A 24,554-nucleotide genomic window follows, 5' to 3' on the forward strand; every position below is an offset into this window, starting at 1 on the left:
TGGGAGTGGGGTGTTATGGGTGCAGTGATGTGAAGATCACTCAGGGCTAGAAGGGGGATTTTATTTACTATCCTGTCTTTGGTAATATCTCTTTAACTTATTAACATTACACTCTACATGCTCTTTCCTCACATTTCAAAGTATTCATTACATAATTCACGTAATTTTATGATACAATAAGATCCAATGAACCTTGAATTTAATTGATCCCTGGAGAGTGGTAATAATACTAACACATTGTCTCCAGTCGCAGCCAAATTTCAAATCCTTGATATTTTTCTGCTCCAGTTTTCATTGATTGTTGAACATTTTGCAAATACTTTTGGCCAACTCATTTGCTTCAATAAGTTCTCTCTGAAACTAAACACTTAGGCTGCAAACATAGTCATAGAATCTCTAGAATACAGAAAAAGATCATTCAGCCCATTAAATCTGCATCCACCCTCCAAACAGCTTCTTAGCCTATCCCCTTGGTGCCACATGTACCAGAATTAATTCACCTAACCTGCACATCTCTGGACACTATGAGGCAATTTTATTATTCCCAATCCACCTAATCTGGACATCTTTGGACTTTGGAATGTAGGTGAAAACTGGAGCACTCAGCAGAAACCCACACAGAGATGGGGAGAACATAAAAACTCCACACAAACAGTCACCTGAGGCTGGAATCAAAACTGGCCCATTGAGCTTTTTTCTTTCTTTAGTCACTTAAAGGTGTTCTCAAACCTCATGTCCATATATCAGTTCATGTAGATTTATTGGGGAATCCCAAATAGCAAATAATACCAAGGGAATATTTTTACCCCAGCCATGAGATTATTTCTGACGAGAGCTCCAATGAAGGTTTTCTAAATTTGATGCCATCTTTTCTAATACTCCATGAAATTTTGAGTGGTAAGATTATGATATAATTTGTTTTAATTTCCAAACTATTTCTTATTTCCTTGGGTATTTGTGACATAAAATTTGACCTTTGATATGATTGCATTTCTTTGGGTAATCCATGTCTTGTTAAAAATTGAAATGACTTGTCCGCTACCATATTTTTGGCAGTAATTTTTCTGAAAGGTACTGCTTCAGGAAGTCTTGTCAACACATTCATGATTGTTAAAAGATATTGATTCTCACTCTTAGTTTTAGGCAGGGGTCCTACACAATCTATTATGACCCTAGTAAACAATTCTTCGAAAGCTGATATTAGAATTTAAGGTGTAAATTGTATTAGTGATAATGGGAACTGCAGATGCTGGAGAATCCAAGATAATAAAATGTGAGGCTGGATGAACACAGCAGGCCCAGCAGCATCTCAGGAGCACAAAAGCTGACGTTTTGGGCCTAGACCCTTCATCAGAGAGGGGGATGGGGTGAGGGTTCTGGAATAAATAGGGAGAGAGGGGGAGGTGGACTGAAGATGGAGAGAAAAGAAGATAGGTGGAGAGGAGAGTATAGGTGGGGAGGTACGGAGGGGATAGGTCAGTCCAGGGAAGATGGACAAGTCAAGGAGGTGGGATGAGGTTGGTAGGTAGGAGATGGAGGTGCGGCTTGGGGTGGGAGGAAGGGATGGGTGAGAGGAAGAACAGGTTAGGGAGGCAGAGACAGGTTGGACTGGTTTTGGGATGCAGTGGGTGGAGGGGAAGAGCTGGGCTGGTTATGTGGTGCGGTGGGGGGAGGGGACGAACTGGGCTGGTTTTGGGATGCGATGGGGGAAGGGGTGATTTTGAAGCTGGTGAAATCCACATTGATACCATTGGGCTGCAGGGTTCCCAGGCGGAATATGAGTTGCTGTTCCTGCAACCTTTGGGTGGCATCATTGTGGCACTGCAGGAGGCCCATGATGGACATGTCATCTAAAGAATGGGAGGGGGAGTGGAAATGGTTTGCGACTGGGAGGTGCAGTTGTTTATTGCGAACCGAGCGGAGGTGTTCTGCAAAGCGGTCCCCAAGCCTCTGCGTGGTTTCCCCAATGTAGAGGAAGTCACACCGGGTACAATGGATGCAGTATACCACATTGGCAGATGTGCAGGTGAACCTCTGCTTAATATGGAAAGTCATCTTGGGGCCTGGGATAGGCGTGAGGGAGGAGGTGTGGGGGCAAGTGTAGCATTTCCTGCGGTTGCAGGGGAAGGTGCCGGGTGTGGTGGGGTTGGAGGGCGGTGTGGAGCGAACAAGGGAGTCATGGAGGGAGTGGTCTCTCCGGAAAGCAGACAAGGGTGGGGATGGAAAAATTTAAGGTGCAGGTTTAACTGATGGTTAGGATTTCCCCCAACAAGATATGTATGGTGTGTCTGGGAAAATTCAATCACGCTTAATGTGATCCCGGTCAGTAAAGAAGTATCAGTATTTTACTCTGTGTTTTTCTCATATCTTAATTGGAATTTCATGAAACAGTCATAAATTATGTACTCTACTTAGATGGAATTACTGCATATTCTTCAATGTCTGATATTCGAGGGGCGTCCACTTCTCCAGTAGTAGTTTATATTTCAAATAATAACCCCCAGGCATTTGTTTTGCTTCAATTTCCATATAGGAAACAATCCACAATGTTCCTCCCATAACATTTCAGTTTATTTTATCTGTGCTCATTGCCCCACCAACCTCAGTGAAGCCAATATCTTTGAGCCAGCCAGGTCATTCCATAAGATAAAATGAATTCATTCTGCAGGGATTTGTTGCACAACTTTTGCTATAATTTTTCACTTTACTAGGTCACTCCTTAATCCCACTCTATACAGTAGTACTGGATTGTAACTTTCATGCACACCTCCAAATCATATTTTCTCCTTCATTTACCGCTCTGGTAAACAATTTGCATCATCAGCCAGCATTAATAACTGACCTGCCACAATGTCTCTAAATATCTTCTTTTTTGATTTGACAAATAGGGTGACAACTGTTCCTATGAGACAAAATAAGGACACCAGTTGTATGGTTCTCTTTTCAGCACTTGACAAAAAAAATTCTTTACTGTCCCATGTCATCTATACCTTCTTGATAGATTTTAAGGAAACTTGTCTGCTTTGTACAACAGTCACAGTTTTAATACACATTTCCTTTTCTGATGCACTCTTTTCTGAGCTTTACTTAGCCATTTCTATCATTGTAATCTGCCTTTCATTTAATTTTTAACAATTAGCTTTGGTATGTTCATTCTTATTATAATAGAATGATTTTTTTTCTTGAAAGCACCTTTAGGTTATAACCTTTGTCCTTTATTATTTTGGTACCCTTCTTTTTGCTCCATAAAACTAGTGTCTCCTGCAGGTGCAGAATTGTTATTCCTCTGATTTCCTGGTGGATTCTCTTATGGCCATCTCTCCACTTGCAATTGTCTACATAATATATCATTGATAACTGCCAAAATTACTGCTTTTTAGATTTTTGATACTTGAGACTTGTCTAAATAAGCCTTATGGCTTGGCAAAATACTATTTCTTATTATTTTCCTTATCATGATTTCCCTTTCCTTCTCAATTTTTTCACTATCTTCAATGGTCAAAGCAGTATTCTTCTTTGCTCTTGCAAATTCTACAAATGTCTGATAAGTCTTATTTTCTGCAGTCCTAAATTTTAATTGGTAAGCTTCAGGAACACACCAATAAGCTTCAGGGACCAACTCATAAGCCTTGAGTATTGCTTTTGTTTTAGCAGTTGTATGGTCTGCGTTGTTCTTCAGTAAAACTAATATAAGTTCATAGCAAATAGAAGAGCTTGCTTGTGAAGGGGGTTGGAGCCCATTGAAGCCACTGAACACATGAAGAAGGCTTGTTAAGAACACAGAGTTTAAAAAATCAGGGTATTGAAGAAAGTCTGCAAATCGTTCAGTTGCTTATCCTTTGACACTACAAGCAGCAGCTACCCTTGTGTGTCAGAGTCTGCAGATTGAGCTTTGGACAAATCAACCATTTCAGCATCCATTAAACTGTGGTGGAATCAATCATCTCGGACCCAAGAGACTAACTAAGACATGTATCTATCACGTCATCAACTCAGTTATCTGTCAAAATGTGACACTGGATGGAACAAAATGTTGAGCAAATTTATGTAGTCCATTGCGAACATAAAAACTGGCAATGGTCATGATAATGCAGTGTTCGTGATTGAGAACCCTACTTAATTTTTCAATGTAATTATTGTGGCGTATTTGTAAATAACTTTCACCCATTTATTTGGGTCACATCCTAATCTGTTGCTTTTAAGTAGATGAGGATAAGCTGTTGTACGAATATGTTTGATCCCATTTTGGCTCTGATTCGTCTCTTTGGAGCTTTCAGAGGTTTAAGAATATTTATGTTGGCAATGATTTGTCAAACAGCAACACTGGGGGCGATGGTAAATTAATTCATTCACTCACTCGCAAGTGAGCAAAATATGTTGGTGGCACCATAACTGACAACCATAAGTGACAAAAAAAGGAGCCACAAGAGGACGCTATCTGGTGCTTCTGCAAGACATCGTTCTATCGCCTTATTAGTCATCTTGCTCGTTAGGCCACTGTGGGGCGTTTGGTGCTGGCAGCTTCAAAGACTTCAAATGGTGTACCTTCAGGAAACCGTCTACGTGTAGTGTTCAGTCGGTGCATTCTCAGGTATTATTTATTGTTCTTTTTGTAGGATGGCGATTTTTAAAAGGCTTTTAAATGTGGTTTGAGGTGTTTCTTTCAAATCTATTTAATCTCTTCCTGATTTGTTGAAGGGTACATATGTCTCGGTTTCACAATGACCAGTTAAAGTTTCTTGTTAATTGTACGGACTTGGTTTGTGTGCTTAGTAGGCCAATAGTGTGGATTTATTTACTTACTGTTTTCAAACAGACGTTGCGAAGTAATCTAAACGCAACTTTACAGGACAAAGTAGAAAAGTACATGTTTTAGTACTATACTTGCGACACAATTATCTTTAAAATGACTACATGGGTCCTTTAAGATGTTGCGAGTTGACTTACACGGTGATTTAACCCAGCTTGGTGTAGTCAAGAGGCCTACGTCCAACACAGGAACGAGATCTGAGCTGACGTCTGCAGATAACCTTACAGTATTTATTAAACATCTTGGAACACTAATTGGTCATATTCTATAATTTAAAGCTATGTACACAAATAGGCGAACGCCAGGTATTTATAATTGTAATGTATATTAATTTTATGAAAAGAATGAACACAGCTACATCCTAATTATGTCTCAATTTTCCCTAAACATTTCTGCTTCGATGAAATTATAGTTTTGTTGTGTAAAATGCAATGAAAGCCTGAGGAAGTGGATCAGACTGTGGGAGGGGGGCTGGGATGAAAGGTGTTTTTGTTTACATTGTTTTATATGAAATAATGAATTTATATATTTGTGTCCTTTTCCTCCCACACAGGAGCTGCTCTCCAAGCCCCTGCTGCACCGCTGCCTCGAGCTCTGGGGATGGGGCGCATGCGCCTTCCACTCCGGTCCGGGCCCTGTGACTGAACCAGCCTTTGATTGACAGGTGAAGGACGAGGCGCGGGCACGGGTCAGCGCTCGCTCCCGCCGCTGCTCCCGCAGCGTCTCCCCTCCCCCCGCTACTCGCTCCTTCCAGGGCCCGCACCTCGGCGTTACCCCGCCAGCAAACATGGCGGCGCTCAGCCCGGAGCCCGCAGCCGCAGCGGGGCGGCTCCGAGCGGGCGCCCAGCTCTCGGTCACTGTGGAACACGTCGTCAGCGGCACCTTGGTGGTGTCCACCAACTTCGGAGGGAGCAGCTTCACCGGGATCCTGATAGATATGGCCAAGAAGTAAGTCCTCTTCCGCCCCCGCCTCCAACCTGCCCCCCCTTCTCCAATACCCTGAGCTGGAAGTCACCTAGGTTAGACTGAGTACCAGGCCTTCAACAACTGGGGGAAGGGGGTGGGAGAATGAGTAACTGACATCAAATCAAATACACCCCCAGTTTTGACCCTCCTTATAAATTAGGGGGCCTTTTTTTTCTTCAGAAAGTAATAGTTTATAACAATGTGGAACTATTTTATAATGTTCAGTGCCACCATTCTGCCTATTTATTATTGGCACCCACCTAATGAAATCCCCATATTTTTACTATCTTACTGCCTTTCCTGTATTTTGGAAATTTCACCTGAGAGTATTTCAAAGTTTTTTTTGCCCTATGCATAACCTTCTTAAATAATGTTTTGATGGGTTATTGCACAGTAAACAGTCATGTCTGCTGTATGACCTACTTGTTTACTTATTGATTGACACCATTGTCTTTGATTTTCAGCAACACAATTTTTTTCAAAATGTTTTAGTTTAAATTACAGTAACTTGCATTACCACTGACTGTACAGTACATGGACTCATCTTTCTTTTATAAAACAGCAAGGTAAAGATGCATATGCATTTTAACCAGGAGTTTGCCTGATTAACTAGTGTAACATGTTGTAAATGCAGACATCCCATTCTATTTTGTCCCTTTTGAATGTTATACCAGCTTGTGTCTTTCACATACTTTCCTTAACCTAAATCACAAACAAATGCGCTGTATTTGTAAAGTTTGTTTTATTGTGGCAAAAACATTGGAGCTGTTTTATCGTGCTGATGCTATACATTAGTGTTTGTTTAAGGATAACTAGATATGATGCACACAAGATGAGCTGAAATCCTGTTGCTCATTTCATTATGGTAATGATAATTTATTTGGTTTTATCACTGCATTCTTTTAAAAGTTGAAGCAAAGCAAAGAAAAATGTGATGCCTCAAACTGGTAAGAAGTGTTAGATAGCCATACTGGCCTCTGCCTCTGTAGTTCAGAGCAAACTTTTTCTTAAAAAGAAACAATAATTTAACTTTACCTTTTTGACTTCCCTGAAAAGTATGCATGGCTCTCAATTATTAAATTACATGGTTTCATTCAGTTCAACTTGTGCTTGGAGTACTGCTAGCATTGAATATTCATGAAGCACAATTTGTACATCCCCATTTTTAGCCCTTTTGTGGAGTAGATGTGGGCGGGCAGGAATTACCCTGTGCATTTTTCACAGCTTTGGAAGTGGTTATTTTGTTTTAGGCCTCTTGTTCCCCTTTATAGACCCTCTCTTTAAAATAATAAATTGAGAACAAGAAAAAGATCTGCAACAAAATCAAACCTGAAATGTTCATTATAGTGGAGCAGCTGCTGTGCAGTTGCAATCCTTTTTCCCTGGTGAGCCGACTCCTACAAAATAAAATGCATGCCCGGAGTCCAGTCTCAATTTGTGTAGGACTGGCATTGACTAGGGCTGCAGTAAGAAAATGTACTGTTAGACATGAAAATAGATTTCACTCCTGAATTTTTTAGGGTTTGAAAATTCAATAATCAAAAACTGTAGCTACTGTAGATGTTCAATGATGTTTGTTTTGTCTTTAATACTGTCACCCTAGATTTGTAGTGGCATAATGGCCACTTGGATGGGTCATCGAATCTGCATCCCTCAACACACTGTCTGTCGGTCTGTCCCCCCCCCCCCGCCCCCTCCCCCCCTCGCGCCCCCTCCCCCCCCCTCGCGCCCCCTCCCCCCGCCTCGCGCCCCCCGCCTCGCGCCCCCTCCCCCCGCCTCGCGCCCCCTCCCCCCGCCTCGCGCCCCCTCCCCCCGCCTCGCGCCCCCTCCCCCCGCCTCGCGCCCCCTCCCCCCGCCTCGCGCCCCCTCCCCCCGCCTCGCGCCCCCTCCCCCCGCCTCGCGCCCCCTCCCCCCGCCTCGCGCCCCCTCCCCCCGCCTCGCGCCCCCGCCTCGCGCCCCCGCCTCGCGCCCCCGCCTCGCGCCCCCGCCTCGCGCCCCCGCCTCGCGCCCTTCTCTCTTCTCCCCCCCCCGTCCCCCTCTCTCTTCTCCCCCCCCCCGTCCCCCTCTCTCTTCTCCCCCCCCCCGTCCCCCTCTCTCTTCTCCCCCCCCCCGTCCCCCTCTCTCTTCTCCCCCCCCCCGTCCCCCTCTCTCTTCTCCCCCCCCCCGTCCCCCTCTCTCTTCTCCCCCCCCCCCCGTCCCCCTCTCTCTTCTCCCCCCCCCCCCGTCCCCCTCTCTCTTCCCACGCGCACACGCGCCCTCTCACTGCTCTATTTTGTCAGATGTTCTGAAATGTGACTTCTTGGTGGTCATGTGTAAAATTTGTGGGTGAGAGGACTAAATTCTCAAGTTCCTTTTTTCAAACTGGAAATTTAACTTGGTGTCACTTCAAACCTGCGTCCCCTTGACTTGATTACTCCTAGATATTTATCATTTCCACAATTTTTCAAAAAATATTGTTTTTCGGTATGTAAAACTATAGAAATGTTGTGATCAATGTTTTGAACTCTTCCCTAACATCATTGTCCTCAGAAAAGAAAATATTGAATACTTTTTCTGAGTTTATATTTTGAACAAGGTGCTTTTACTTGCAAATGCGATCTGATATATGTTCAGATCAGCTTCCTCCCTGTTGTTTGCAGGAAATTTGAGTATTGTCGAAGTTTTGAAAAAAAAACCATTACATTCTGTTGTTTTTTTTGAACTTTTATCACTTTGCTGTTGGTTCTTATTGTAGATTCACCCTGTTTTTAAATAAAATACCTTTTCTGTAGACACTTTTTAATCTTGTAAGAAATATCTATATAGCTCTGCATGACATCATATCATTCGGTTCAAATTTCTTCACTACAGCTATTTTCTGACTCTGCCTTTGTGAACCCCACAAAAGTTAAAGTCTGTTATGCTAGACATTCAAGACCATAGGATACTGAAAGTATGACTTCAGTGGTAAAATACGTTCAGCTAAATTTTCATCTTTTTGTACGTGACAAGTGGGTTTAAATTCCAGTATTAAAAATGATGATCTTGCAGTTTTGCTAAGTGCAGTACACAACTTGTATCAATTCTGATCAGAGTCAGGGTGGCTATTCATTGTGTTTTTTTTCTTCTTTCTTAAATACTTTTATTTGCCAGGTCTGGTTTGTATGGTTTTCCTGCGAACCAGTTTGCCGAGCAAGAGGAGTTTCCTGCCAAGTCGTGTACCAGTGACACCCTTGATGGTAAAGAACAGGCAGTGTGTCAAACTGAGTCACAGCTTTGCAACATGCAAGTTTCCAATATGTTAGGCAGAGAACAAATTTCACCTCTTCAGCCATTACCAGAAACTGTGCCTTGCTTTCCACCTTATTGTGAAGGTGTACCTCTACCACAGCCATTAGTATTGAGACAGACTTACAATCAATGGGTTCCCCAGCCACCACCTCGGACAATCAAGCGCACAAAGAGACGCCTGTCAAGGAATCGCGATCCTGGTAAGCTTATAATGAGCACCATCAGATTGCGGCCAAGGCAGGTACTTTGTGAAAAGTGCAAAAACACACTAAATCAGGAGGAGGACGATGATGACAAAGATAGACACAACAGTAAGAACGAGAAAAAGACTAGCATGGAGGAAAATGAAAAGAGGAAACCTGAGGTAATGTGCTGTGAAAATAGGAAAATAAAAAAGGAAAAGAAAGATGATAAATTTTCTGGTGAGCTGGTACATCGAAGCCCTGTGATAAAAATATCATATAGCACACCTCAAGGTAAGGGAAAAGTTGTAAAAATTCCCTCACGGGTACATGGTTCAATTGAGCCCTTTTGTCCTAAAAGGTTATTGCAAAATGAAAGTGTGGACCAGGACAAAAATACAAATTGTGAGGAAATGGAGGTTCTTCCAGAAAAGTCATTCTCTAGTCCACCTGGAACCATTCCAAAACTAAAACTGACTAGACCTTTGCATTCCAGTGCAGACATCCCACCACCTAGAATTCGACTAAAACCTCATCGGCTTAGTAATGGGGACAGTGTTGCAATTTATAAGGCCGAGCTTGTAGATAATGTAAATAGTGATGCACAGCCTACAAGGAGATCAGATAATGGTACACTTCATTCTGAAGAATCTACAGGAAAGAGTTCAGTAGAGACGTCTGGGAGTTCTGGAGAGGAGGACCAATGGCGGTACAAAAGGAGTCGTCGAAGCAAGGATCAAGATGATCTGACTGTGTATTTAAGTTATAGGAAAAAACGAGCAGATTCATCAAGTTTATCAGTCTGTAGTAATGATAGTTTAGATGAATCAAAGTCTTCTAGTTCAGAGATGACTTCGCCAGAAGTATGTGATTTTGCACCTGGAGATGATGCTTCTGTGTCATCGTCTTCCAAAGAAGAAAAGACAGTGCCTCCTTTAACTGTGAGACTTCATACCAAAACTGTAATGAAATGTGTAACAGCGGATGGCAGGACTATATCTGTTGGAGATATAGTATGGGGAAAAATTCATGGCTTCCCCTGGTGGCCTGCACGCATTCTCAGCATTAGTATTAACAAGAAGGAAAATGGGGCTCCACAATGGCAGGAAGCCAGAGTGTCTTGGTTTGGATCACCTACAACATCGCTACTTTCTGTATCAAAAATCTCCCCATTTTTGGAATATTTTAAATTGAGGTTTAACAAAAAGAAAAAAGGAGTATACCGCAGGGCAATTACCGAAGCTGCCAAGGCAGCTGATCACCTGACACCTGAAATTCGATCTCTTCTTTCACAATACGAAAGTTAACTGAGCAGCAGCAACAGGTGAGTGACAAAACAAGTTTTTATTGAATTTAGCCATGTAGACTGCTGAGTAATTGTTTTTCCACAATTTAAAGTTAAGCAAAGCTATTGATCTCAATATTATGGGAAATTGCTCCCTGTGAAACTGCTATATCCACTGACCTAAGTCTGCAGATCGAGAAGTATTGTGCAATGTCTTTTTGACTGGATGTTCTTGACCTTGAACGATAACAAAATACCCTTTGGTCTATAAAGCCCCTGCCATGTACTTACGGAGTGTATATTGTCATGATTGGATGCTGCCTATACCCCAATAGTTACACGATTTCCTGGGGAAGCAAGAAAAAGTCACACAAAGCTGGCATCCAATTTGGAGAAGATGACTGTGGGTTAGTGTGGATTCTTTTCTTTTGAACAATCCAAACTAGTCCAGCAGGCAACCTTGCCTACTGTTTTCCCCATCTCTTTATAAAATGAGATTTTTGCTACTGTCAGAAGTTAGTTACAGGTCTTGATGACTGCCTGCTTCTTTAAATACAAAAACTGCCCATTTCTAATTGGTCTAACATCGATACAGGGTTTGGAAGAGGTGCGGAGGCAACACTAAACCTCTAAGTTGGCCCTGTATTGAGTAATTTGTGTGCATGGGCACTACGTTTTTCTGCATCCATTTATATTTTATCATTGGAAGCACAATCTTGTCCTCCATTTGAAATAAGTCCTATCTAATAACCCCAGAGTCATGCATCTGTAAAGTGACAGTCTTTTTTTTAAGACTTGATGTAAATGAAGGCATTAAAGCTGGGAATCATCTTTTGTCGCCCCTTTTTCAAAACCCCTCAGTCAGCTCACAAGAGGGCCAAAACTGGGTGCAGTATTCAGAAGATTGTCTAACCAGCAAAGTGGCATGGCTTTGTTTTACATCCAAATGGGTCTATTAATACAACCCATTTGTTTTGGCAGTAGCTCCATGGCCTTGGTCATGACTTTTTATTTTGTTAAGGATGAACTTTAACTCCAAGATGGTTGTCTTAACTAATGTTTTTTAACATGAAGAATTTAAGTGTACTTGGTGCCCAAATACATAATTCTACACTTCATGTCAGTAAAGTACAATTTTATGCACTTGGTTCATTTCACTCAGTTTATTAAATTTGCTGATAGAAAAATGTTTCCCTCCACTCTCCCAGCAATTAGATAAGTTCTATAATCTACTCAGTAGCACAGCTGTCTGGAAAGTACTAACAGAATTTAAAACATTCATTATCTGCCAATTTGTGGACTATTCCTATCCAGCCATGTCAAAGTACCTTAGAGATGAGGCTTTTTAAAAAACAAAAATCCCTGTAAAGATGTCACTTTAGTATCCTGGACAGATCCACAACCATTGATAATGTCCTGATGATGAGAATGCCGCCAATTCTTGGTTCATTTTAAATTCTAGCTGACTTCTAGAAGATAATGTCTGGTAGACTAACTTTATGAAGCACTAATTTCTGATATTCCTCCTGCCTTGCCACCTTAGTAACTACTTCTGCATTCTTTAAAAAAAAATCCAATTAATGTATTGGGTCCTTCTTTATCTGACAGAAGGAATCAAAGACTCTAAAATGAACAATTGTGTGACCCAGGTTAAACATTCAATTAATGGGCCTACAATTCCCTGAATTTCACCAATTGTCCTAGTTTGAAAATCTGGTCATTCTTCCTATCCACATTACCAAATTCAAAATTCAATGACCTGTAAAAAGTTGTGTGTAAAGGAGTAGTATTGCACATGTCCCATGTGTCTCTGTTACACTTTTGGGTTGCTGGTAAGATGCTTCTAATTTTTGCGTGTAATATTTACAATTTTAGTTCTTGCTATGCAAAAACATAGCACGCTATTGAGCAATATTGCTGGAATGAGGATTGATAAAAGGTAATAATTTAACAGAATTTCCATGGCTTGAGTCCATTTCAGTCTGAACTTTTGAGATGTCTTTAAAGAATCTACAGGATTGATTCAAGAACCCTCAGACTATTTAAGCAGCAAGGGCTTTGCCATACCTGTTGTTATTGTCCATCTTCTTAAGCTCCTCTTAGCTGCTGTCATTTCTCTTATTTGCACATGTTACTTTACTGCTTTGTGAATTCTGTATCTTTTCTTATGCCTCAATGGGATAGCATTACTGGAAATAAAACCCCACTATTCCCAGAATCGCCACAAAAGTTCAAGATTTTATAAAAATATGCAGAATTGCCCGATTTATCTGTTGCTTAGACCAAGGTTGACAAAGGACATACCACGATTCTGCACAGACTAGTTATTATTACAAATAGACTCTAGGCAAACTATCAACATGTAACTTGACTAGTTAAAACCATAAACCCTCTTATACACACATACAGAGAGACTGTTTAAAAAGGATATTATGGGCAAAGCGGGAGACCGAGAAGGCAAATTAATGGTCTGTTTCCAGGATTCACTGAGATGATCTTTTTGAATTGTTAGGCCGTCGTGGTCCTCGATCTTCCATCTCCCAGTACTACTACTCGCTTGAAGGAGGCACAGGTTCACACTTTGAAATCTCTGACTTATTATTATAAGCAGTTGACCTGGGGGTATCAAACTGGCTTTCTTCAGACATCAGATGATTTTATTGCAGATAGAGGACAGCTTCCTTTCTGGAGGTGCATTGGCATCTCATCTAACCATTCACACGTGTAAGTTGTCGCACTAACTGGGAGCCTGTCGTACAGCTGTTGTATGGAGGTATTTAGTGTCAATAACTCATCACCGTTCTCCAGATCAGTTGCTTGTTCTGGTTTCTCAAGCTCACTATTGCTCTCTATTCTCCTTGCTTCTCTCTCCCTTGCTCACTTTGTCTCTCTTTCCTCCCCTTGCTTGCTCGCTGACCCTTCCCCATCGCTTGTTTGCCCACTATCATTGCACTCTTACCTTCTTAGTCTATTAAAAACATAGAAATATAAAAGGATACAATCTTTATACACATACATATGAGCTAAAATGTTTTCAAATCTCCTACATAGGTAATGCACTGTTGTACTTTTAGTCCCATCATGCCCCTTTAATTTTAAAAATGGCTTCTTTCTGCTTGGCATTAAATTTTCTGTGTAATCTTTCCAGTCTGTTTCCAAATTATCAATTAATTTTATAAAATTAACGTTCAAATAATATTTTGTGCATTTGTGCTGACAAGTTGCCTAATTGTGCCAAGCCACGTCTCCTCAATTTGATGACCTGTGCGCATTGCACGTTTGGTTTTGTCCAAGTTGGCTTAGTCTTTAGAAGTGTGATTCCAACATCCACTTAAGGCAGTCGAAGGTAAGGGCATTAATATTGGCTATACAGTGCAGAGTTGGAGGTCAAGTGCATTTGAATTTTCTTTTCGTTTGATGGCTTACAGCAGCTGGAGTATTTGCAACTTGTATGGAATTGACTTGCAATGAGAATTTCTAACTTTCAGCACTGTACAATTAAAATTAATTTGACATAGTGACAACAACCACTCCTGTTTCATGTGGCTTCATGTGCATTTAAGCAATGTTGTGATTAACCTTATTTGGACCAGTTTATTTAAATCCAGTATGAAATACATCAGTGTAATGAAAAAAAGTTTCACTTCAGACTTCTGTGCAGTTACTAAGTAGTGCATCATTTCATGCATTGTTTAGTGTCAGCAATTCCCTAGTTGTCAACATAATGAAACTTCTTTTATGTGACCAAATGTTAATGGCCTTGTATCAAATAAGTAATTCCACAAATCACTGTACCTTGATGAAAAACACTATCTATATTTTAGACATTTTTATAAACTTTATAATTATGAATGCCAAAAAGTAATACTTCAGCATGACATTTCCTTGGCGTAAGGACATGTTAGAAATGTAATATGCTGAGCAAGTGAAAGGGTAAAAAGAAGGGAAAAAGGAGAAGGTGTATGAAATGGTGAACCAACGAAGAAATTAACTAAATAAGGTTACATGGTTCAAAGTCAGGGGATTGCAACAGAACTTGTAGAGTGAGGTAGTAGGAAACTGCCGATGCTGGAGAATCTGAGATAATACGGCGTGAAGCTGGATGAACACAGCAGGCCAAGCAGCATCAGAGGAGCAGGAAAATTTGACGTTTCGGGTCAACGTTTGATGTTTCGTCTCAGAAATTGTAGAGTGTTTTGTTTCTCCTTTTTTTTGCAGGCTGGTTTCCTGTTATTCATCCTTTATTTACATCATCTTTGTTTCTTTAATACAAAAACAGACTACTTAATGTGCTAGAAAGCTGAAATAGTGAATGCTTTAAAAAAAACAGGCAGAATCTGTAGAGGGACTTAGATGTTCATTTATTTCCTTAGCTGCTGCCTGACCTAAGAATTTTCAGTTTTATCTGTGGATTTGGTTTTGGTCCATATACATCTATGCATTTGACTTTTAAATTAAAGTAACTTGAAATAGTTAGGGTATTTAGTAACAGAGCTAATATTTGTGCTTTGTAGTGACAGCATAATGATCAGTTCCATGTTTTATGAAGGATGCAACCTTTCAGTATTTAAAAGGCTATTCTTATCTATTTTTAGAGGATTGCCTCTAACTAGAATTTGATTATTTGATGTGGACCTCACCTTTTCAATGTTTTGATATCAGGAGTCAACATACTTAGGACAACTAATATATTTCACCTTACTAATGCATTCTCATTTCTCTTAATTCTTTTGCATTTGTTGTTCTTAGATTAATTGTATTCACTGATGAATAACAATAACGTTGGGGTAAGGAGTCTGCCCTGCTTTGTTATAGGATGTTTCTGTCATACTTTGTTAGTTAAGCCACTGTACTAGAACTTTTAAAATTAATTTGTAAAGGTAGTTCCTACTTTATTTTTTCTTCTAACCGTATAAGTGAATATACTGCCGACTGAAGGCATCAAGCACTAGTGCCACATATTTTTCATTTTTGACATTCTTAACTCTGTGTGGCCAGCTGCCACATTTTCATACAAGATAGCCTACCAGCTGTACAGTTGGCTTTGCCTTGAATGTGACATTGTCAACAATTCATTAAAATCACTTTCTACATCCTGTTTACCTGGAGGTGGATAGATTTCGCAAAGCTATATTATTCATCTCTGGAGCAGCTACATTTTACTGAAGCTTTTCTCCATATGTGTCTACTTTTGTTTCACTGACCTGGGGTATTGATGGTTTGCTGTAGTAAACATTTGAAGAGGCAAGGACTGATGGATGCATTTGGATTGCAGAAAGTTGAAAAATTTCTTTTCAGAGTCATTACTGGGATTTACTTTTCTTTGAAATTCACAGGTTACTTTGAATTAATGTGAAGGTGACCTCTTAAAATTTGACAGCAGAAAGTTCAGGAATTCTTGACAAGTTAGTTGGGCAGAGCAGTGAAAGATGTATTTTCATGTTTAGAAGTATACTATGTAATATTCATGGCTTGAAAAAATAAGCTGTGAGCAAACCCTCCAGGGAAAAATGCTGACCGTGAGTGGATAAAAAAACTATGGTTCACATTTCTTGTTCCCCTGAAAGTGTGTTCGGATTGACGGGCTGTCATTTTTTTATTTTTGTATGTAATGTTATAAAACAGTTATCTGTGTCAAATTTCAATTAGCTGCAGTTTTACCTTTCAAATCATAGAAGCTAGACGCAAGGGTTTACAATAATGGTAGACTTTAGTTCTGGATAGATTCTTCATGAAATTGATATGGTGGAAGAAGGAGTTTTATAGCTGTGTTAAAACTTGAGGGACTTTGATAATCTAAGCTGTATCTGAGCCATGCTTTACTTTTGCACCAGACAGGAATTAATAATTAAGTAGAAAGGTGACTGAATTAGGGATTGTGAGAGACCCATGGAGGTGACATGTAAAACTGCTTAAAAAAATTGCAGAAAATGTGAGGATTGAGTGTTTTGCTTTTGAATTCTGCAAGAAGGACACAAATATGATCACAAAGTGGAAAATAAAGTACAAGAATGAAAATGCAGGGAACATAGAAATTCATGGTAAAAGCATCTATAAATATGTGAAGTGAAGGAGTAGTGAAGACAAATATAGGTCCCTTGCAGTCAGAAACCGGTGAAATTTATAGGGGGCACAAGGACATGGCAGAAGAATTGAACACACACTTTCTGAACTGTCCTCAAAAACATTGCACAATATTCTCCCAGAAATGTTAGGAAACCAGAGGTCTAGTGAGAGAGTCAAATTAAAAGAAATTAATGTTAATAAGAAAATGGTCCTGGGGCAATGAATGAGGTTAAAGGCTGACCATTGACCAAAACATGATAATCCACATCCCAGAATACTAAAGGAAGTGGCCCTGGAAATATTGAGTACATTGGTGGTCACCTTAAGAATATATTGGCACGAATTGAGGATTTATTGACAGACAGGAAGCACAATGGGAATAAATAAGTCTCTTTCTGAGTGCTAGGCAGTGACTATAATGGGAGTATTTGCAAGTTTGAATGCTTCGTTTCCAGCTACTTACAATGTATATAAATGATCTGAACGAGGTCTCTCTCTTCTCACTGTCAACACTTTGGCCACTGTTTTGATCATCTAAAAAAGTACCTCCGATGAATATTGTGTATCCTCTTGGAAATGTCAATGTTTCGTGAAGAGCAAGCAAATTCTGTATTTTTTATTTGTGGGTTTTGATTTGGTGAATTAAGTATGGTCACAGTTTCTGTGTATCACACTTGATTGACCACAAAGTAAACAGCAGTGTATTGTACAATTAAATAGCTCTTAGTTAATGTCTACAATGAAGTAAAATTTTCTTCAAGCTGGAAGCCTTAGTGGATTTATGTCTCTAATTTTTTTGTTTTGATTTTAATGCAGTCATCAAATTTTCACTCTTTTTGGTGGAAACATAAACTGGAAACCTTGGTCAACCTAGTATCAGAGATAATGGGAACTGCAGATGCTGGAGATTCCAAGATAATAAAATGTGAGGCTGGATGAACACAGCAGGCCAAGCAGCATCTCAGGAGCACAAAAGCTGACGTTTCGGGCCTAGACCCTTCATCAGAGCTCTGATGAAGGGTATAGGCCCGAAACGTCAGCTTTTGTGCTCCTGAGATGCTGCTTGGCCTGCTGTGTTCATCCAGCCTCACATTTTATAACCTTGGTCAACCTGTCTCCTTTCTCTTTGTGTAAACCAGGAATAGCTATGAATTGCTTGCCCTCTTGTGTTAGCTGCTCAGGGTAGTTCTAGGAGCATTGCAATTGACTGTAGAAGGTCCTGGAACAGGACTTTAGGAGAAAAACCGTAAATGCCTAAGTGGTGGAGGGTTTGAAGGTTGCCATAGTGGTGCATGTGCTTTAAGTATTATAGCTTTGTGGACAGCACCTTCTATGAGTCTCATGTGCACTTGCAGCATACAAATGCTAGTAATCCTAATGTTGCATTCTTTTTCTTTTCTGAAATATTTTCAAAAATACAGAACCCTAATAATTGTTAAATTTCATGTTATAATCTGTACCAACCTGCCTCACCTCTTTTGCAAAAAGATCTCCTGTATCTATAGAAAAGAAGAATGGTTGGAAGAAGGAAGCTGCGAAGCATATAATTGTATCTGATAGGCAACGATCACAAGACTGACTCTTTAATTCAATTTTTGTTTTGAAATGACTGAAAGTTTGCATGGAACAAATATGATCAACTGACTGTAAGAAAGCAAAAAAATGTAGTTGCAAGGCAAATGTGAGCACTAAGTGGGGATTTCCAGATTTGACCTATCCCCTCAATCTTATTGAATAGACTGTGGACTTTTGGTAATTTCAGAAAGTTGTTTGTTTATTTTGAATGGAATTTACTAACAACCCAGTTTACAGATAATGACTGGTTTAGATGCCTAAGGCCTTTACATTTCCAGCCTCCCTCCTTTGAACCTCGATGAGATGCTGAAGTCCCTTTTATTGGTGCAATCTTTGAACAGTCTTACTAATAAAAATGCTTTTATGCAAGTGAACTTTGCTGCCAAGATGGCACTTTCTCATGTATAGTTAGGAATGAACAGTGATGAAATTTGAACTGCTGCAGTCCGTCTGATGTGGGTATTTCTGCAGTGTCATTCGGAAGGGGATTTGACACAGTGACAATAAAGAATCGATGAGCTAGTTCTAAGTTAGGATGGCGTATGACTGGAGCATGAGTGTAATAGTCAAGGCTGACATTTTGGTAAATATGCAGACTTTTTTTAGGAGTACACACACACATCTGTGGAAGTTCGGTCAGTTGTAACAGTACGCCAGGAGAGGTTAGGAACTTGATTTTTTTAAATGTAAATTGAGGTCTGAGTCAGTTATGATCTAATTGAATTGTTTTGGATTATTTATCAACACCACTCTGGAGAACTCCCACCAGCGTTGTCTCCCAGAATGCACCAAGTGCAGTGGAAAGATAGTCATACAAACTCCATCTTTGTTCAAGTTAATTTCACCATGCTGCCACCAGGATCATTCGAAGTTGGCTGCATTGGTCTGTGCACTGTATCCTCTTGGCAATAAGAGGCCTCCAAAGCACATCCTCTTTCCAGAAAGATGAGGATCGTACCAGATCTTGAGAGCAAAGAAAAAAGTTCTAACAGTTTGAGGGCCTTGTTGAAAAGGAGACAAGTTGACCAGTGCACAGAAGGGATATGCGATAAACTATCCTGTTTAGCAGCTCATCGTCTAACAAGCCACCGCATAATCAGAAACTGACCCCAAAAAAATTTGCAAAAAATGACACACAGGATAAGAGAGAAAGAGAGACAACTCTCCTTCCTTGGGGAAACTGTTATCCCCTCTGTACAAAGGCTGTCCTCCAGAATGGGCCTGTTCAGTCACCTGAGGACTCGGATGAGGCTGGCTCATTTTGATGAAATGACAAGAGATGCACTAAATGAATGCAGGAATTGGTTAGAAGGGGTTGAATTTCTGTCACTATTTTCTAACATTTCTATTAGACTTTTTACATCATAAAAATAGCTCATGTAGTAGGGAGGGAGTGCTGCGTTGTCCGATTTGGGTTTGTGGGTTAAATGTTTAAAATTAGCCCTCAGCTTCCTATTTTGCTGGACAGAATTTTCCATGACCTAAATCGTAATGGAACAGGGAGTTCTTCTGTTTTCATGGTCAACTTTCAATCTTCCTTCAATTTATCCAAATATGGATTAAGCAGCTTATTTGATGTTTGTCACATGCTACATACAAAGCTGACTTCACCATTTTTCTGAAAGTAATTATACTTCTATGAATAACTGGTTGACATGATTTAACATGATCTAAGGATTTAATGGTGTATTATAAATAAATTCTCTCCCATTATCCTCCATATGGAAACACACTGGGGCTAATTTGGCCATAAAGTTGTCCTAACAGTGGTGCTTGGAACATCCTGAGCAGGTCTTTAGAAAATTCGTAACTGATCGTGGGGTGTTTGTGGAGTTGATTTCCACTGGGTGTAGCATTATGGACTTTCTTTTTCTTAGCTGACCAAAAATGTCTCGCTCATACAAGTTTACATCAATTGAGGGAAGAGCTTATGTGAGAAATGATTAGGAATGGTATGATTTACCTGTACTAACTAGGTTTTTGATATTCTGATGTTGGCTTGAAAGAAAAATAATGAAATGTTCCTTCGTTTTCTCTTGAAATATTTATATTAGACATATTTAAACATGAAAATTAGATTATATATGTTGGACGTTAAAGTAGGTCATTTTGATTGTGTGAGATGGATATTGCAACATCAATTATTGAAGTCCTCTTGGTATGAAATTTGAATGAACGTTTGCTCTTGCTGGCAATCTGATGCCTTTCTGAACTTTTGTGTTGATTGTGAACCTTGCTGTACTACTTTTATTTTAGTAGAGATCTATAAAATAATACTTTATTCCAATTGTAAAGGCTTAGTTCATATACTCCCTTTTTCCATCATTGAATAACCCACTCCTTTGTGATAAGAAATATCTGCACGTTTAGGATCAGATTTATCATTTTATATTGGTGTGAGTCATATTTCTAATTGGATATAATACTAAGATGGCTCAGGTTAGAGCATTGTATCACTTAAGTATGGCTTCACCTGACGTGCTTTACTGTGTGTATTTTTTACTTTTGATACTAGCTGTTCAGTAATTGGATATATTGATATAGCAATTTGGGGATAGAAATTTTGAAGCCTTTGAGCATAAAAAAAATAATATTTGAGCATTTCAGTATTGTGAAGATAAATGAGAAATAATGAAAGTTGGTTAATGTCAAGCTTTGGGTTCAAAAACCCAAAGATCCTACGTGTGAGAGAAAGCTAAGAAAAACAATTAGTAGCAGTCTGGAGAACCAAAGGATGAAGTCGAGATTATTCGTGGGAATAATGTGGGTGGCTGGGAGTTTTCTTTCTGAGAAAGAACAACACTGTTTAAAACTTCTATAGGAAGATCGCTGAAATGGTTATATGGCCGTTTGACTCTAGGAGCCTAAACAATAAATGCAGGAGCTTTTTTAATCTCAGATGGGCTGACTTCATTTTCTGATAGATTTGTCTAAACTATAGTGCAGAATTTTAATGAAGCATTTCATTTCAGTGGAAAAGTGTAATGTATCAGTAGTTGCACCAGAATGAACAGATGTTCAAAGAACGTAGCAATATGCTGAAGACTTGCAGGGGAAAAAAATTTCTGCCTGAACAGCTTTGTTAATAGTGCCCGTCTCTGAAATTCTTCACTGCTCAACTTGTTGAATTGGCATTTGAATTAACTGTAGGAATTCATTTTTTTTTGTAAGTTAATGTTTAAGGAATAGGAAATAAATGCATTTTTTAGGGGTTTTCTTTTAAGGGGTTTTGATCTGATAGGGACATCAAACTGATTCATTAGACTAAAATGTGAGACTTTCAAAATTCAAGATGCTTCTGTCAAATTGATGAATTATATTCAATATTCTCCACATGTACTGGAAGTTCTTTTTTGTGGCAAGTGGTAATATTTAATACTGGAAACTACTTTGTGATTCAGAGACATAATTAAAAGTAGATAGTATGATGCAGAAGGCATTTGGGGCGACCAACTGCTTAGTTGATTTTTTAAGTGTTACCTTTATCTTTAAATGTGGAAAAGCAGTGGAGTTGGAGGGAATCAATGTGGGATGAAGAATGCTAAAGGCATGACCTCCAATGATGAGGTAAGTACAAAGAATTGCACAAAAAGTTGGTCTTAAACAGTCATTTTGGGATAGAACAATTTAGAAGATTGAAAGAAGTTGCAGATGCTGGGAAGGGAAACATTCACACGGTTGTTTTACACGCTAGGGTAAGATTACTTTTTAAATTTTAGGAACTAGGATGCAGTATAGATCGGCAAGAATTGATGAGATGTGGGATGAATGTAAGCTGTTTTAAATGAGTTGAAGCACGAAAGATGGAATGTAACCTTAGGATTTGAATAGTAATTGGAATGTTATGACGAAATGAGGAATGGTGAATCGGCTCCCTTGTTAATGCCTTTGCTTTTAGTTGAATCAATTTATCTTTTAGCTTGCAGCTATCTCTTCAATTAAAGCATAGGACTAATTTAAAATTGAACAATTACAAGGTATTGTTGAGTGAAAGAAAGGGGAATTTATTGCTTGCTAATCTCAAAAATGGAGAACATGGTAAAGATGTGACATGAAACACAACATATAAGTTTTAAAGGGGAATGTAAGCTTGATACCAGAATAAGTCTGTGCAGTTTAAAGATCTTCAAGTTCTTGAAATTTTGGGTTTTTAACTGATGCTGTAGTTGTTGATGGTGGCAGAGTTTGTAAATAACTTTTTAAGGTCTTGCTGAGTGGTTGTTTCCGCAACTTGCTTTTCCAGGTTATGTTTTCTGAGACTCTGGAAGAAACAGTGTAGAGAGATTGAGACTGCCACCTCTTGTTTATAACTCAATTTTTCCTTCCTCCTCTGCTGCTGCTGTACCAAGCAGCCGTTAAAATACAGTAATCTCCTTAGTATCTGGCATGGATGGCAGGGAAAGGGTGCCGATTTCTCAGGCAAATGGAAGACTGAGGTAATGCTAGTTGCTGCTGGGAGAACTCAGCTCATTGCTGCTACAAAATGAATGTGTTTTTAAAAATAAGCAGCACACACGAATGGTTCGTGTTCACATCAGGGGATTCTTGCTGCAAGCACATAAAATAGTTTCAAGGTCAGTCTTGAATTAAAATAAAACTACAAGAATCCACCCATACAATGCTTACAGTGCAAGTCAACATGTTTATGTGGACTTGTCTAAAGATCAAACCAGAGCAGGTGATCAGCCTGCTCTGTCCATGCTTTCAGTTATTAATGATTTGGATGTGGGATTAGAAAGTACTACAGCCAAATTTGCAGATGCATTAAAATGATTAGATTATGTTAGATTCCCTACTGTGTGGAAACAGGCCCTTCGGCCCAACAGGTCCACACCGCCCCTTGAAACATCCCGCCCAGACCCAGACCCAGACCCATCCTCCTATAACCCATACATCCCTGAACACTGCGGGCAATTTAGCATGGCCAATCCACCTAGCCTGCACACCTTTGTCTGTGGGTGGAAACCGGAGCACCCGGAGGAAACCCACGCAGACATGGGGAGAATGTGCAAACTCCACACAGGCAGTCACCCAAGGCTGGAATCGAATCTGGGTCCCTGGTGCTTTGAGGTTGCAGTGCTAACCACTGAGCCACCGTGCCGCTCCAAAATAGGTGGGAAAGTTGGTTGCGATGAAGAAATCAGTAATTTACAAATGGATATGGAAAGCTTGGGTGAAGGAGCCACATGAAGTTTAATATGGATAAATGTGAGGGCTTCAAAGTGTTTTGGTGCAGCGGGATCTGGGTCTCCTTGTGCATGAATTGCATAAAACTAGTATGCACGTACAGCAGGTAATAAGAAAGGCAAATAAAATTTTGACTTTTTTATGAGTGTGAGAAAAGGGAAATGTTGCTGTAACTTCACACCATTTAATGAGACCATATTTGGAGTATTTCACACAGTTTTGGCCTTCATACATAAGTGGGGTGGTGGGGGGAAGAATGTAGTTGTACCGGAGACAATTTAGTGGAGGTTCACTAGATTGATTCCAGAGATTAGGAGTTTACCTAAAGAGAGATTGACCAGTTGAGGCCTGTACTGTCTAAAGTTTAGAGGAATGTGAGGAGAATCTAACTGAGGTATATAAGATGCGAAGGGGATTGACAAAGTAGATATATAGCAAGGATGTTCCCTCATGTAGGACAATCTAGAATAAGAAGTCATAGTTTTAGAATAAGAGGTTGCAGATCTAAACCGATAAGGAATTACTGCTACACTCAGTATTGTGATTCTGTGAAATTCACTACCCCAGAGTGCGGTAGATGATGGGACATTGAGTAAATTTGAGGAAGAAATGGGCATTTTTAATTGGTTATGTATTGAAGGGTAATGGGGAGTGGGCAAGAAAGTGATTTTGAGGCTGAGTGAGATAAGCTGTGATCACATGAAATGGTGAAGCAGGCTCAAAGGGTTGAGTTGGCTAATCCTGCTTCTAGCTCTTATGACTTCTTTCCCTTTATAAGGCTTTTCCTTCCCATTTAACGTATGTCATTTGACTTCATTTTGGCAAACGCAGCAAACTTAAGATTAATACTACAGCTTTTAGGAAGGGAGATTGAGTTTTGCCCCAGTGACTGTGGAGCTGCGATTATAATCATGTTAGGATGGTGTGTTGCTTGGAGTGAGAACATGTAGATGATGTTTCTATGTATCCACTGCCCTTGTCCTTAGAAATTGTACAATTTGCAAGTCTGAAGATACTATCAAAGGACAGCATGGCAGCAGTGGATCAGTTTTCAGTGTTGGAGTAGTTAGTCATGGTGTAAATCATTCATAGTTTTTGAGTCTGTACCATGGTTTGTCTAGACCATGATTGATCTATGTCTAGCATCTGCTACTTACCTTGTTTGTGACACTTCATACTCTTGCCTAACAAATCTGTCAATTGATTAATCAAA

The 24,554-nt window shown here is 39.8% G+C and overlaps 1 protein-coding gene across 2 annotated transcripts in view; it reads left to right on the forward strand.

Annotated features, from left to right (window-relative positions):
* Nucleotides 1-4,488: 4,488 nt before the first annotated feature.
* The window catches only part of pwwp2b (PWWP domain containing 2B), a 38,448-nt gene continuing 18,382 nt past the window's right edge, over nt 4,489-24,554 (forward strand). For both annotated transcript variants that reach the window (XM_048551351.2, XM_059653107.1), the window contains exons 1-3: nt 4,489-4,591; nt 5,364-5,758; nt 8,909-10,552. In XM_048551351.2, coding sequence (XP_048407308.1) covers nt 5,598-5,758; nt 8,909-10,535 — 1,788 coding nt within the window. In that variant the 5' untranslated portion in view covers nt 4,489-4,591; nt 5,364-5,597 and the 3' untranslated portion in view covers nt 10,536-10,552. The remainder of the gene's footprint in view (nt 4,592-5,363; nt 5,759-8,908; nt 10,553-24,554) is intronic.

Source organism: Stegostoma tigrinum, chromosome 20 (genome assembly GCF_030684315.1).
Source record: "Stegostoma tigrinum isolate sSteTig4 chromosome 20, sSteTig4.hap1, whole genome shotgun sequence".
Taxonomy (NCBI): domain Eukaryota; kingdom Metazoa; phylum Chordata; class Chondrichthyes; order Orectolobiformes; family Stegostomatidae; genus Stegostoma; species Stegostoma tigrinum.